We start from the raw sequence: 16,113 nt of genomic DNA, 5'->3' as shown, positions 1-16,113 counted from the left end.
CCACTGCCACATTGATTCTGTATATACCTCCCACTGCCTCAGGAAGGCAGACAGCATTATCAGAGACCCCTCCCAACCAGGCATTGCCTTCTTCCAGATCCTTCCATCAGGCAGAAGATACAGAAGTCTGAAGACCCACACATCCAGACATAGGAACAGCTTCTTCCCCACAACTCCAAGACTCCTCAACGACTCCCCCTCGGATTGATCTGTTCCCTGGAAGAACACTATTCACGCCGCCCTATGCTGCTCTTGCTCATGTATTTGCTTTGTTTGGCCCCTTGTTTCGCACTGTAACCAATCACTGTTTGTCGATGTACCATTTGTCAATGTTCTCTGTTGGTTATTCTTTTTGTCTACTATGTACGTACTGTGTACGTTCACTCGGCCGCAGAAAAATACTTTTCACTGTACTTCAGTACATGTGACAATAAATCAAATCAAAAAATACCTAAAGTGGGTTGTTGCTACCCAAAATGGCATCCCCCTGCTCCGCCACCCGCCCCTGGCGAAGACAAAACACCCACTTTTTCCTAAATTTAATTTGATATGCTCTACCCCCCGCCTCACTATCCCCCATTTATCCGAGCACCTCAGCGCTATGGCCAAGGATTCTATTGCCAGAGCAAACAGAAGGGGGCGGGGGGAGGCATGGGGCACCCCTGCCTCGTATCTCTATGCAACAGAAAGTACCCTCATCTCATTTCTGCGCACACACTCCATTGGATCTTTATACAATAATTGTACCCATGCCACAAACTTAGATCCAATCTCAAACCTCTCCAACACCGCAAACAAATAGCTCCAGTCCACACGATCAAGCGCCTTCTCTGCATCCAGCGCCACAACCATCTCCAATTCGCTCCCTTCTGCCAGAGAAAGCACCACATTCAACAGACACCGCACATTTGACGACAACTGTCTGCCATTTTCGAACCCCGTCTGATAATCCCCAGGCGGCGCTCCTCCAACCTGAGCACCAATACGGTTGCCAAAACCTTGGCATCCACATTCAACAGATATTGGCCTGTACGACACACATTCCACCGGGTCGTAAGCAGCAATGAAATGGATGCCTGTCCCATTTTCTCTGGCAATGCCCCGTTCGCCATCACGTCCTCAAACAACAGCGCCAGTTTATCCAGAAACTTTTCCTAAAACCTCACCGGGAAATCATCCAGCCCCAACGCTTTACCTGCCTGCATCTCCCCTATCGCCACCCGCACTTCTTCCACCCCCACTGGCTCCTCCAACCCTCCTCCTTTCCTACTTTTTTTTTGTTAATAAATAAATTTAGAGTACCCAATTCATTTTTTCCAATTAATGGTCAATTTAGCATGCCCAATCCACCTAACCTGCACATCTTTGGGTTGTGGGGGAGACCCACGCAAACACGGGGAGAATGTGCAAACTCCACACGGACAGTGACCCAGAGCCGGGATCGAACCTGAGACCTCTGCGTCGTGAGGTCCCACCATTCCTATTAAACCCCACTTAGTCCTCAATCACCTCCCACTTTGGTACAAACATTTAGGTCCGCCAGCAAACCCACATCCAACCTCCATGCAGGCCTCTGTAGCAGCCCTATAAGAATTATATGAAACAGACCAGCAGAAAGTTGGCCAATATACCACAGCATGCTGGGAACTCTGTAATACCGGAGACATGAGACACAGAATTAGTCCTACGCCGGTAGCCCTGTAGAACTTGATAAAACAAAAGCAGTCAGGAATGCATAAGACACATTCGCAGACATGAAAAGAACTTAATGAAGAAATAGAGTCAAGAACTCACCCAAAAACAGTTAGGAAATAATCAGACCCTCATTGATGAAACAATAACCTTTATATCCAGCATCAGACAAAATCAATACGAACAAAAGAGCAAATGCACATTCTGACCCAAAAACAAGACATACAGGCACCAGGATACGAGCAAACAAAGAATGACCATCGAAACTCGTTAACAATGTTTCTGAAGTGGCAAAACTAATCAAGTTTGGGCCCCTGATTGACCGAAAACAACGGAAAGTTCTGTAAGCTAGCCAGAAAGATATAAGACCCACAGTTCGAGCAGGACAAGGTAAGATCCCCCCCCATCCCATCCCATCCTGAGGCATGGCTGGACAAGGTGAAGGCAAGGTATGCTCGCCTTCTACGCCGGGAGAGGGAGACCGAGACCAAAGACAGAGAAAGATCGATAGTAACAGGCTGCAGGAATCAAGCAATTGGAACCAGCGAATCAACAAGATCTGGGAAGTATTCGTACTCTAGTGAAACGGGCATGTAAGGTAGATTGTTAGAGAAAGAATTCTGAGAATTAAAGTACGCACTCCTATCTTAAAGTTGTCTGAAATAAAGTTACATTGGTTGAACTGACTCGTGTTCGTAGTTATTTGCCAGTAACGTGCTAAAACACCTGGGTAAAACCTATTGGACAAGCACATTGGTTGAGTGGAATCTGTCGGGTCCTAGTGCACCCTGAATAAAACACCTCTGTGCCAGCCCCTTCTCCAGAACCACATCCACCCAATGTGGAGCATGGTCTGAGATAACAATCGCTGAATATTCTTCCTTCCTCACCCTGATCAACAGCACCTTTCCCGTGACAAAATAAGTCAATCCTGGAACACACATTGTGTACTGGCGAAAGGAACGAGTACTCCCTATTCCACAGGTGCAAAAACCTCCATGGGGCCACCACTCCCATCTCCCTTAAACACAGCCAACTTCTTTACCCCCTGACCCACCCCAAGGGGGTCAGCGAACACAGCTTGGACCTATCCGCATTCGGATTCAGCACTGTATTCAAGCACCCCCCACGCCCCACCACAGTATTAACTGATAATAATACAAATTCAGTATGGCAACCAACATCTTCATAAATCCTACATCGTCCCAATTCACGGTATATAGGCTAACCAGCACCACCAACCTCCCCTCCAAAGCATCCGTTACTATTACGTACCTGCCCCCGTGATGAGCCACCGCCTTCTCCATCTGGTACATCAACCTCTTACCCACTAGAATCGCTGCCACCCGGGCCCTACTATTAATGCCCGAGTGGAACAGTTGCCTCACCCCTAACTTCCGAAGCCTCACCTGGTCCTTCACCCTCAGTTAGGTCTCTTGCAACAGCACCATGTCAGTTTACAAGCTCTTCAAATGTGAGAAGACTCTCGCTCGCTTCACCGGTCCCCCCAGCCCTCGCACGTTACCAGCCTGACCGAGTGCATCTCAACCCCCTGCCCCTCCTATCAGTCATAGCTGCTACTACTAGCCCCGCCCAACAGGTGGGACCCTGAACAACCCACAGTCATCATCAGCCATCTCCCCACTTACCAGAAACTCCCCAATCACTTCCTCTCAAAACCAACTCTCCCAGTATCTTCCACATTCCCCCACCCACTTCCCAGGCCCATTGAAACCTATCCATACAGGTTCCAATGACTGCAGCTCTTCCCCCCACCTCACTCCCATTCACTAGCCAACTTACATTTGCTAATGCGATGGCCCCTGCCAGAGCCCCCTCCCCTACATAGAGAAAACCAACACAAAGGCCCTGTTATAACCTGCCTGCTTACCATTGGCTGGGGACTAATGACAATCCCACAATCCTGTGGGAGTATGAGCTTCCCCAATGAGGGGGGCGGAGAAACCATTAGTAAACTCCAAGTATAAATAAAGCTGGCCAGTTTGGAACCAGCAGGAAGGAGTGTGCAGCAAGGGAAGTTGCTGCTGTTAGATATATATCTTTATAATAAATATATATATATATATATATATATATATATAATATATATATATATATATTTAATATTGTAAATAAATGTTATTACTTTGTATCCTTAAAACTCGTGCTGGATTCTTCGTGGCCCTCACAAAACTGGCGACGAGGGTTAAAGTGAATAGCTGTCTACACTGCTGAAGCCACCTCCCTGGATTTTTGTTGGATACAGGTTGGAAGTTGTTTTCTATTATACTATGCCGCTGTACGGACGTTTGGATGTTTTTGATGCTGCGCTGGAAAGCTGGGACCAGTACGCACAACGGATGCATTACTATTTCCGGGCAAACAATATCACTGAAAACGAGCGCCAGGTGGTCATATTGCTCACCGCCTGCGGCCCGCATACGTTTGGGGTGATTAGGAGCCTTACGTACCCAGCTGCGCCGGACACCAAAACGTTTGATGAACTTGTGAATATAGTGGGGCAACATTTTAACCCAACCCCGTCCACGATAGTCCAGCGTTACCGGTTTAATACCGCTGAGAGGACCCCTGGAGAATCCCTTGCTGATTTTCTATCCAGGCTACGCAGGATTGCGGAGTACTGTGGTTATGGTGAGACCTTGTCAGAAATGTTATGCACCAGTTTGGTTTGCGGTATTAACAATACGGCCACCCTGAGAAAGTTGTTAGCTGAGCCAACATTGACTTTTCAACAGGCAATTCAAATAGTATTGTCCCGGGAGAGCGCAGAACGAGGAGTGCAGGAGCTACAGGGAATGGAAGTGCATGCCTTGGGGCGCAACCCTTTCCATCCGAAAACGTCCCCCGCACTCCTGCGGTACCTTGGGCGAGGCGACGTCCGGACCGACGCCAGTGGCCGTCGGACATTCCTCCCCGAAGGGGGCCTTCTCCAGAACAAATGGATGAGGAGCCATGTCCGTGTCAAACTTGTAGGCGCCGACCCCGTCGCGGACGCCGACCCCGGGGGCGCCAGAGGCGGCGTCGTTCCGACCGAAACTGGGACCAGCCCAGGGGCCGTAACTGGGACCAGCCCAGGGGCCGTACCTTCCATGTGGATGAACCTGCAGCGACTACTCCTGAGGACGTGGAGACGGAGGACGACGGCCTGCAGCTGCATTGTGTGGCAGCTCCCCGTGTGGCCCCCATTAAGGTGACAGTACGGGTCAATGGTCACCCGCTTGAGATGGAGTTGGACACTGGCGCAGCGGTCTCCGTGATCGCCCAGAGGACATTCGACCACATCAAGCAGGGTATACAGACCCTTACATTAACCGACTCACAGGCCAGGTTGGCCACCTACACGGGGGAACCACTGGACATTGCAGGAACTACGATGACCCCTGTTGTTTATGGACGTCAGGAGGGGCGTTTCCCACTTATCGTGGTGATCGGCCATGGGCCCAGCCTGTTGGGTCGGGACTGGTTGTGCCATTTGCAGTTGCAATGGCAGCACATCCTCCAAACAGTTTCTGAAGAGTTGACTGAGGTGCTAGGACGATACTCAGATGTATTCCAGCCTGGTTTGGGGAAAATAAAAGGGGCCGTAGCCCGTATCCAAGTCGAACCAGGAGCCACGCCGCGCTATCTCCGGGCGCGCCCGGTGCCTTACGCCTTGCTCGAGAAGGTAGAAGGGGAGCTCACTCGTTTGGAGAGTTTGGGTATTATCAGGCCCATCCGTTTTGCTGACTGGGCAGCACCAATTGTACCTGTAATGAAGCCAGATGCCACAGTTCGCTTGTGTGGCGACTATAAACTGACAGTGAATACGGCTTCCCGGCTCGACCGATATGCAATGCCTCGCATAGAGGATCTCTACGCGAAGCTTGCAGGCGGACTCTCCTTCACAAAATTAGATATGAGTCACGCCTACCTACAGTTGGAGCTGGACCTTGCCTCCCGACCATATGTAACGATTAATACACACCGGGGCCTGTATGAATATACACTGTTGCCCTTTGGAGTATCCTCTGCCTGCGCTATTTTTCAACGTGTTATGGAGGGCATTTTGAGAGGTTTACCACGTGTTGCTGTCTACTTAGATGACGTTTTGATTACAGGGACGTCGGAGCAGGAACATTTGGAAAATCAGGAGGCTGTCCTTAGACGCTTTTCGGAGGCTGGAGTCCGTTTACATCGTACAAAGTGCGTATTTCAGGCAAAGGAAGTAGTCTACCTAGGTTATCGGGTGGACCACGAAGGTTTGCACCCCGTCGCAGAGAAGGTGCGTGCGATTCAACAGGCACCCGCCCCGACTGACACTTCGCATCTTCGTTCTTTTCTCGGTCTCGTAAACTATTACGGGAAGTTCGTCCCCAATCTGGCAACTACGCTGGCCCCGTTGCACCTTCTGCCAAAGGAAAATCACACCTGGGTTTGGGGTCAGCCGCAAGAAACCGCTTTCCGGCGGGTAAAGCAACAATTGTCGTCGTCTGGGTTACTAACCCACTATGATCCTGGAAAGCCTTTGCTCGTCACGTGTGATGCATCCCCGTATAGTATTGGGGCCGTCCTGTCCCACAAGATGGAGAACGGGGTCGAGCGACCGATAGCTTTCGCCTCCCGCACATTGACTGCAGCGGAGAAAAAGTACGCGCAGATCGAGAAGGAGGGCCTAGCAGTGGTTTTTGCGGTGAAACGCTTCCACCAGTACGTGTATGGCCGCCATTTCACTATAGTGACTGATCATAAGTCTCTGCTGGGACTTTTCAGAGAGGATAAGCCAATACCGCCCATTGCTTCCACACGGATCCAGTGCTGGGCTTTGTTGCTTGCTGCATAAGAGTATTCTCTGGAGCACAAACCAGGAACGCAGATAGCAAATGCCGACGCACTGAGCCGATTGCCTTTATCGACCGGCCCCATGTTGACCCCCACGACCGGTGAGGTGGTTGCAACCCTAAATTTTATGGACACCTTGCCTGTCACGGCATCACAGATCCGTGAGTGGACCCAGACGGAGCCAGTCCTGTCAAAGGTTCGGCACATAGTCCTGTATGGTGGGCAGCATAGACAGCTCCCAGGCGAGTTGCGGGCATTTTCCTCCAAGCTGTCAGAATTCAGCGTGGAAGACGGCATCCTCTTATGGGGGACGCGTGTGATTGTCCCGGAAAAAGGCCAGGAGCTGATACGAAGAGACTTGCACAATGGGCATCCAGGTGTGACCAAAATGAAAATGTTGGCCTGGAGTTATGTCTGGTGGCCACGCCTCGACACCGACATTGAGAAGGTGTCCCAAAACTGCTCCATTTGCTAGGAGCATCAGAAGCTTCCGCCGGCCGCTCCCCTACATCACTGGGAATGGCCAGGGCGGCCTTGGGCACGCTTGCATGCAGATTTCGCAGGCCCTTTTCAAGGATCCATGTTCCTTCTATTAATCGACGCCCAGTCTAAATGGCTAGAGGTGCATAAGATGCAGGGGACAACGTCCTGCGCAACAATTGAAAGGTGTGTTTGTCCTTTAGCACGCATGGCCTCCCCGAGGTGCTGGTCATGGATTTTTTTTTTTTTTCATATTTTATTGAAATTTTTTTTCCCCAAACAACAATTTTTCCTCTTACAAAACAAACGCAACAGTAACAATACAGAAATTTTTAACAATACACAAGTAACAAAACCCCTTATCTATTGACCTAAACTAAACTAACCCCCCCCCCACCCCCCGGGTTGCTGCTGCTGGTCATCTGTCTTCCCTCTAACGTTCCCCTAGGTAGTCGAGAAATGGCTGCCACCGCCTGGTGAACCCTTGAGCCGATCCTCTCAGGGCAAACTTTATCTGCTCCAGTTTAATGAACCCCGCCATATAGTTTACCCAGGCCTCCAGTCCGGGGGGTTTCGCCTCCTTCCACATGAGTAGGATCCTACGCCGGGCTACTAGGGACGCAAAGGCCACAACGTCGGCCTCTTTCACCTCCTGCACTCCCGGCTCTTCAGCAACTCCAAATAGAGCTAACCCCCAGCCTGGTTTGACCCGGGCCTTCACCACCTGCGAAATCACTCCCGTCACTCCCTTCCAGTGCCGGGCACGCCCAAAACATATGTGCGTGGTTTGCCGGGCTCCCGCCACACCTCCCACATTTGTCCTCCACTCCAAAGAACCTGCTCAATCTTGCTCCCGTTATGTGTGCTCTATGTAGCACCTTAAATTGAATCAGGCTAAGCCTGGCGCATGAGGAAGAGGAATTTACCCTGCTTAGGGCATCAGCCCACATACCCTCCTCTATCTCCTCCCCTAGTTCTTCTTCCCACTTTCCTTTTAGTTCGCCCACCGACTCCTCCCCCTCTTCCCTCATCTCTCGATAAATCTCTGACACCTTGCCCTCTCCGACCCACACCCCTGAAAGCACCCTGTCCTCTATCCCCTGTGTCGGGAGCAACGGAAATTCCCTCACCTGTTGTCTAGTAAACGCCCTCACCTGCATATATCTCAAGAAATTTCCCCGGGGCAACTTATACTTTTCCTCCAATGCTCCCAAGCTCGCAAAAGTCCCATCTATAAATAAATCTCCCACCCTCCTAATTCCCAACTGGTACCAGCTCTGAAATCCTCCATCCATTCTTCCTGGGGCGAACCTATGGTTGTTCCTGATAGGGGACCCCACCAGGGCTCCCCGCACCCCTCTCTGTCGCCTCCACTGTCCCCAGATATTCAGTGTTGCCGCCACCACCGGGTTAGTGGTAAACTTTTTAGGTGAGAACGGTAGCGGTGCCGTCACCAGCGCCTCTAAACTCGTCCCTTTACAGGACTTTCTCTCCAGTCTTTTCCACGCCGCTCCCTCACCCTCCATCATCCATCTACGTATCATTGCCACATTGGCGGCCCAATAGTAATCGCCCAAGTTCGGTAGTGCCAATCCTCCTCTGTCCCTACTACGCTGAAGGAACCCCCTCCGTACTCTCTGGACTTTCCCTGCCCACACGAAGCTCGTGATGCTCCTGTCTATTTTATTAAAGAAGGTCTTGGTGATTAATATAGGGAGACATTGAAATACAAATAAGAACCTCGGGAGGACCATCATCTTAATTGCTTGCACCCTGCCCGCCAGCGATAGAGGCTGCATGTCCCACCTCTTGAAGTCCTCCTCCATTTGTTCTACCAACCGTGTCAGATTAAGTCTGTGCAAGGTTCCCCAGCTCCTAGCGATCTGAATCCCCAGGTATCGGAAGTTTCTTTCCACTTTCCTTAGCGGCAAGCCTTCTATCTCTCGACTCTGGTCCCCTGGATGTATCACAAATAATTCACTCTTCCCCATGTTTAGCCTATACCCCGAGAATTCCCCGAACCCCCTCAAAATTCGCATAACCTCTATCATCCCCCCCCCCCGCTGGGTCCGACACGTATAACAATAGGTCATCCGCGTATAACGAGACTCGGTGTTCTTCTCCCCCTCTAATCACCCCTCTCTATTTCCTGGAGTCTCTCAACGCCATGGCCAGAGGTTCAATTGCCAACGCAAACAACAATGGAGACAGCGGGCATCCCTGTCTTGTTCCCCTAGAATGTCGGAAATACTCCGATCTATGTCGACCTGTAACTACGCTTGCCGTTGGAGCCCCATAAAGATGTCTAACCCAGCTAATAAACCCGTTCCCAAACCCAAACCTTAACACTTCCCATAAATACTCCCACTCCACCCTATCAAATACCTTCTCTGCGTCCATTGCTGCCACTATCTCTGCCTCCCCCTCCACTGGGGGCATCATTATCACCCCTAATAGTTGTCGCACGTTAACATTCAGTTGTCTCCCTTTTACGAACCCTGTCTGGTCTTCGTGCACCACCCCCGGGACACAGTCCTCTATCCTCGGTGCCAGTACCTTTGCCAGCAATTTGGCGTCCACGTTCAATAGTGAAATAGGTCTATAGGACCCGCACTGCAACGGATCTTTGTCCCTCTTCAAAATTAGCGATATCGCCACCTCCGACATCGTCGGGGGTAGAGTCCCCCCTTCCCTGGCCTCATTGAACGTCCTCGCCATCAACGGGGCCAACAAGTCCACATATTTTCTGTAATATTCCACCGGGAACCCGTCTGGCCCCGGGGCCTTCCCTGCTTCCCAGTCCCTTAATGACCTCGTCCACCTCAATCGGTGCCCCCAGGCCTACCACCTCCTGCTCCTCCACTTTCGGGAACCTCAATTGGTCCAGGAACTGCCGCATCCCCTCCTCTCCCTCTGGGGGTTGAGACCTATACAGTTCCTCATAAAAGGTCTTGAACACCTCATTTATCTTTCCTGCCCTTCGCACAGTGTCTCCCCTTTCGTCTCTAATTCCTCCTATCTCCCTCGCTGCTGCCCTCTTTCGCAATTGATGAGCCAACAGGCGACTAGCCTTTTCCCCATATTCATACCTCCTCCCTGTGCCTTCCTCCACAGTACCTCCGCCTTTCTGGTGGTCAGGTCAAACTCCGTCTGGAGTCGTCTCCTCTCCCTGTACAATTCCTCCTCCGGGGTCTCTGCAAATTCCCTGTCCACCCTTAAAATCTCCCCCAGTAATCTTTCCCTTTCCTTGGCCTGTTTTCCTTTTGTGGGCCCCAATAGAGATCAGCTCTCCTCTGACCACCGCTTTTAGTGCTTCCCAAACCACTCCCACAGGGACCTCGCCGTCGTCATTGACCTCCAGGTATCTCTCAATACACCCCCGCACTCTTGCACACACTCCCTCATCCGCCATCAGTCCCACATCTAATCGCCAGAGTGTTCTCTGCTCCCTGCCCTCTCCTAATTCCAGGTCCACCCAATGTGGGGCATGATCCGAAACCGCTATGGCTGAGTACTCAGCTTCTTCCACCCTAGAGATCAACGACCTTCCCAAAACAAAAAAATCTATCCGGGAGTACACTTTATGGACATGGGAGAAGAAGGAAAACTCCCTAGCCCTAGGTCTAAGAAATCGCCATGGATCCACTCCCCCCATTTGGTCCATAAACCCCTTAAGTACCTTGGCCGCTGCCGGCCTCCTTCCGGTCCTTGAGCTGGATCTATCTAGCCCCGGGTCTAGCACCGTATTAAAGTCCCCTCCTAGAATCAAGTTTCCTACCTCCAGGTCCGGTATACGCCCCAGCATCCGTCTCATAAATCCCGCATCGTCCCAATTTGGAGCATACACATTAACCAACACGACCTCCATTCCCTCCAGCCTACCACTCACCATTACATATCTACCTCCGCTATCTGCTACGATGTTCTTTGCTTAAAATGCTACCCGTTTCCCCACCAAAATGGCCACCCCTCTGTTCTTTGCGTCCAGTCCTGAGTGGAACACCTGTCCCACCCATCCTTTCCTTAGCCTAACTTGGTCCGCCACCTTTAGGTACGTCTCTTGGAGCATAACCATGTCTGCCCTTAGTCCTTTCAAATGTGCGAGCACTCGGGCCCTTTTTATCGGTCCGTTCAGGCCTCTCACGTTCCACGTGATCAGCCTCACTAGGGGGCTACCTGCCCCCCTCCCGTGTCGACTAGCCATTACCTTCTCTAGGCCAGTCCCATATCCCGCCTCTGCGCTCCCGCTCGCTCCCCCAGCGTCGCACACCATCCCCGCCCACCCACTCTTTAGCCATTTCCTTTTGGATTTCCGCAGCAGCAACCCAGTTGTCCCCCTCCCCCCCGCTAGATCCCTATCTAGCTTGATTGCTCCCCCCATGTCACTTCCGTAAGTCAGCTGACTTCAACTGACCCCGGCTACTCCTGCTCACTCCTCGACCCCCCCCGTGTGGGGGAACTCCCATCCGCCTTGCGCCTGTCTTCCCGCCTTATTCTTTCTGGCGCGGGAACATCCGTTTACCTGACCCGCCTCTTATGGCGCAGCTCCCTTTCCCCTCCCCCTCCCCATTCTCCGACTGTGTCCCGTCTTTCCCCCATCACCGGCGCCCACATTTCCCCAATGTCTCCCCCCTTCCCAGTTTGCTTCTCAATTAACTTCACCCATAACATTAACAAAATCAATAACAATAACATTTCCTGCAGCATCAGTCCCTCAGTTCCCATCCAATTTCTCTTCTTTGATGAAGGACCATGCTTCCTCCGCCGTCTCGAAATAATGGTGTCTCTCCTGATACGTGACCCATAGTCTTGCCGGCTGCAGCATCCCAAACTTCACCTTCCTTTTATGCAACACCTCTTTGGCTCGGTTGAAGCTCGCCCTCCTTCTCGCCACCTCCGCACTCCAATCCTGGTATATCCGTACCACAGAGTTCTCCCATCTGCTACTCCGCACCTTTTTAGCCCATCTCAGGACCTCTTCTCTGTCCTTAAGGCGGTAAAATCGCACGATTATCGCCCTCGGTGGTTCTCCCGCTTTTGGTCTTCTCGACTGAATCCGATTTGCCCACTCCACCTCCATGGGGCCCGTAGGGGCCTCAGCACCCATCAGTGAGCTCAGCATCGTACTTGCGTACGCTCCACAGTCCACTCCTTCCACACCCTCAGGGAGACCCAGTATCCGAAGGTTCTTCCTTCGCGCTCCGTTTTCTAGGGCCTCGATCCTTTCAGCACACTTTTTATGAAGTGCCTCGTGCGTCTGAGTCTTAACCGCCAGGCCCAGGATCTCGTCCTCAATATCTGTCACCTTCTGCTCCACCACGCGAAGCTCTGTCTCCTGGGTCTTTAATGTCTCCTTGAGCCCCTCAATTGCCTGTAGCATCGGGGTCAGCACCTCCCTCTTCAGCAGCTCCACGCACCGTCTCACGATTTCATCCTGCTCAGGCCCCCATGTCGCCTGCGCTTTCTCCGCCGCCATCTTGAACTTCTCTCCCTCTGACCTTTTGGTCGATGATTCCTCGGGCTGCAGCCGCCGCCGCCGGTTTTTTCCCCCTTTGTTTGGGGGGGACTCCCTTCTCCCACACCTCACACCGGGCTGGGTCGACAAAAAATTCCCCGCTGGGGCTCTTAAAAGAGCCCGAAGGTCCGTCGGAGCTGGAGCCGCCGAAACGTGCGGCTAGCTCGGCATCACCGCAATCGGAAGCGGTGCTGGTCATGGATAACGGCACTCCATTCACGAGTGAGGAGTTTGCGAGGTTCATGAAGATGAACGGCATACGCCATATCCGCACTGCCCCTTACCACCCGGCTTCAAATGGGTTGGCAGAGCGCGCAGTGCAGACATTCAAAAGAGGCCTAAAGAAGCAGTATTCCGGATCAATGGACACGAGACTGGCTCGCTTTTTGTTTACGTATAGGATCACCCCCCCCATGCGGTGACTGGGGTAGCTCCCGCAGAACTCCTAATGGGCCGGAGACTTCGCACCCGCCTTAGTATGGTTTTCCCGGACATTGGCGCAAAAGTACGCCGCACACAAGAACGGCAGGGACGGGATTTTCTCGGCATCGGCCGATTCGGCAGTTTGCGCCCGGTGACCCAGTGTTCGTTCGGAATTTTGCTGGTGGTGCCCAGTGGGTTCCTGGCGTAATCTTTCGCCAAACGGGCCCTATATCTTACCAGGTGCAAGCCCAGGGTCGTCTCCAGCGCAAACATGTAGACCACGTTCGGTCCAGAAGACTATCCCCTCAAAAGATTCCCCGCACCCGGAGCTCATTTCTACAGCCGCAGAGACCAGAGACAAGGGAAGGTAGTCCTCACAATCTTCCACTGGTGCCTCACTCAAAGCCTGCGCAGGTCGTTACAGAACGGAATGGAGATAGACGCTGACATGACGGAGGCAGCAGATTCTGACTCCGAGATGGAGACACAGGACGCATCAGAGGGGGAATCCTCGGATCCACGGGCCGTGGATGTACAACCGTTACGCCGTTCATCACGGAAGCGCCGGTCTCCATCTCGTTACACGCCGCCTGATCCAGCGCCGCGTGCAAATGGTGTCCGGCCTGCGGCAAAACGAGTCCAACGCCCTCCTTCGCGAGGGTCTTCGGTGGATTCCTTGGACTTTGGGGGGGGAGGGATGTTATAACCTGCCCTCTTACCTTTGGGTGGGGACTAATGACAATCCCACAATCATGTGGGAGTATGAGCTTCCCCAATGAGGGGGGCGGAGAAACCATTAGTAAACTCCAAGTATAAATAAAGCTGGCCAGTTTGGAACCAGCAGGAAGGAGTGTGCAGCAAGGGAAGCTGCTGCTGCTGTTATATATATGTTATTGTAAATAAATGTTATTACTTTGTATCCTTAAAACTCGTGCTGGATTCTTCGTGGCCCTCACAAAAGGCCCCCACACCCAAACCTTCCAAACTCCCATCACAGTAATCCTTCAAACCCAAATAAAACAAATTCCAACAAATCACCACAAATCCCCAAACCATCCGTTCCCAAACACAACCTGCCAAGAGAAAAAAAACTAAAAGATTAACACAGCCAAACTCATTTCAGTCCCACTTCTGCAGCTTTCACAAACACCTCCGCCTCCTCCACCGTCTACAAGTAGTATCTTTGGGATGTGTGACCCTCAGCTTCGCCGGGTAGACGACCACAAGTCTCAAGTTGTTTTTATACAACGCCGCCTTCGCCCGACCAAAGGCTGCCTGCCTTCTCGCCAACTCCACTTTGAGATCCCGGTATTTACGAATACCACCGCCTTCCCACCTCACCTCATGGTTCAGCTTCACCCATCTCAGCACCTTTTCCTTCAACCGATTGCTTTGAAAGTATACTACCACAGCTCTTGGTGGCTCATTCACAAAAGGATCTCCTCCTCAACTTGGTGAACATCTCTGCAAAGTACTCCATCAGCGTCCGGCCCTCCAGCCCCTCAGGCAGTCCCACGATCCTTAGATTTTGCCTTCGTTCCCCGTTCTCCAGGTCCTCCACTTGGGCTCTCAGCCCTTTGTTACTCTCCACCCTCTCCACAGCTCCTCACCCATCGAGGTGAACTGGTCGCTGTGCTGAGATAATGCCTCCTCCACTTCCTGCAACACCTCTCCTTGCTCCCGCACCGCCGTTGGCACCTTTGCCAGAGCCTCCTTCATCGAAGCAAGAGTTCCATCCACCCACTCCTTGAGCGAGGCCATCATCTCCTTGCAATGCCTCTCCTTGCTCCAACGTTGCTGACAGGCATGTTATCAAATATATCTTATCAAATTCCTTTTAAGTTCATGTACACTACATAAAGCACATCACATTCATCTACCCTCTCTGTTGCCTCGTCAAAAACTCAGCAAGTTAGTTAAACATGAATAAATTTATGTTGGCTTTCCTTAATTACCTCTCATTAACTTTGAACCAAATTATAATTTCTAAAACTTTTCCCACTGCCAAAGTTAAACTGACTATTGCTAAACCAATCTTTCCACCATCCTTGCATTCTCCAGTTCTCTGGCACTATCCCTGTTTCTCAGGATAGGAAGATTAAGGCCAGCGCCTCTACAATTTCCACCCTTACCTCCCTCAGTATCCTCAGTGTACCACCCAGTTCTGGTGACATATCAACTTTTAAGTTCAGCCAGCCTGTTCAATACTTCATCTTAATCAAATTTTTGCCAATCCAATGTGTCAACTTTTCACTACAACCTGAGCAACATATTCTTCCCTGGATAAAGACAAATGCGAAGTACTCATTCTGTAACAAAGACAGATGCAAAAGCACTCATTTAGTATACTTGCTTTATATAAATAATGCAATAAATGGTTAAAAAAAATGCATTATCTGACCTTTCTGGCCAAGTTGAATTTGGGACAGGAATTCTTGTTTTGTTTGTCAGATCCTCACTGTAGGTCATGTCTTCTGCTTCAGACAGCTGATACTTGAACCTATGAAAACAGTTTCAAAGTTTTTTTTAAATTTTAATTTGATATGATATATACTGTACTCTTTAACCCTGATCATGAACATAAACCACAGGCGCGATTCTCTGCTCCGACGGCAGAGCGACGGTGCCGGTGCCAAAACGGGAGTGTTTCACTCTGCGGTCGGCGCCCATTCCGGGACCCCATTCTGCGCCGTACAAGGGGGCTAGCAGGGGCGCAGCGGGAAGCGTGGGGGCGCGGCCTCAGACCAGCGTCGGAGACACGGCGCAATGCAGTCGACGCGTGTGCACAGGCTGCCGATGGAGCAACGTGGCGCTACGCCGAGCAGCGCCCTGGTTCACCACGACCTGGAGATGCTCCTGGACGCCCTCGAGGAGAGGAGAGGGCGTCTGTACCCTGGACCCAGCCAGAGGTCCCACCCAACGTGGCCCAGCATCTGTGGAGGGAGGTGGGCGCGGCCGTCAGTGCCATCGTGTTGACACCCAGGACTGACGAGCAGTGCCGCAAAAAGCTCAATGATCTACTGAGGGCAGCCAGGGTGAGTACCCAGCAATGTGCCCATGGCACCTACCCCCCACATGTGTAACACCCACCTCCTCCCCAGGAGGGCGGTACAACCGCAGCCCTGACCGCATGGCTGCAGCCACCCATGCAAGCCGCGTTGGTC

At 51.7% G+C, this 16,113-nt stretch overlaps 1 protein-coding gene across 3 annotated transcripts in view; it reads right to left on the bottom strand.

The window, feature by feature from the left end:
- Window positions 1-16,113, bottom strand: part of kiaa1328 (KIAA1328 ortholog) — a 248,111-nt gene that overhangs the window by 120,941 nt on the left and 111,057 nt on the right. For all 3 annotated transcript variants that reach the window (XM_072497237.1, XM_072497238.1, XM_072497236.1), the window contains one exon: window positions 15,351-15,449. In XM_072497237.1, coding sequence (XP_072353338.1) covers window positions 15,351-15,449 — 99 coding nt within the window. The remainder of the gene's footprint in view (window positions 1-15,350; window positions 15,450-16,113) is intronic.

The sequence above is a fragment of the Scyliorhinus torazame genome, chromosome 3 (genome assembly GCF_047496885.1).
Source record: "Scyliorhinus torazame isolate Kashiwa2021f chromosome 3, sScyTor2.1, whole genome shotgun sequence".
NCBI classification, from domain to species: domain Eukaryota; kingdom Metazoa; phylum Chordata; class Chondrichthyes; order Carcharhiniformes; family Scyliorhinidae; genus Scyliorhinus; species Scyliorhinus torazame.
This window is presented reverse-complemented; position numbering and strand designations above follow the sequence as displayed.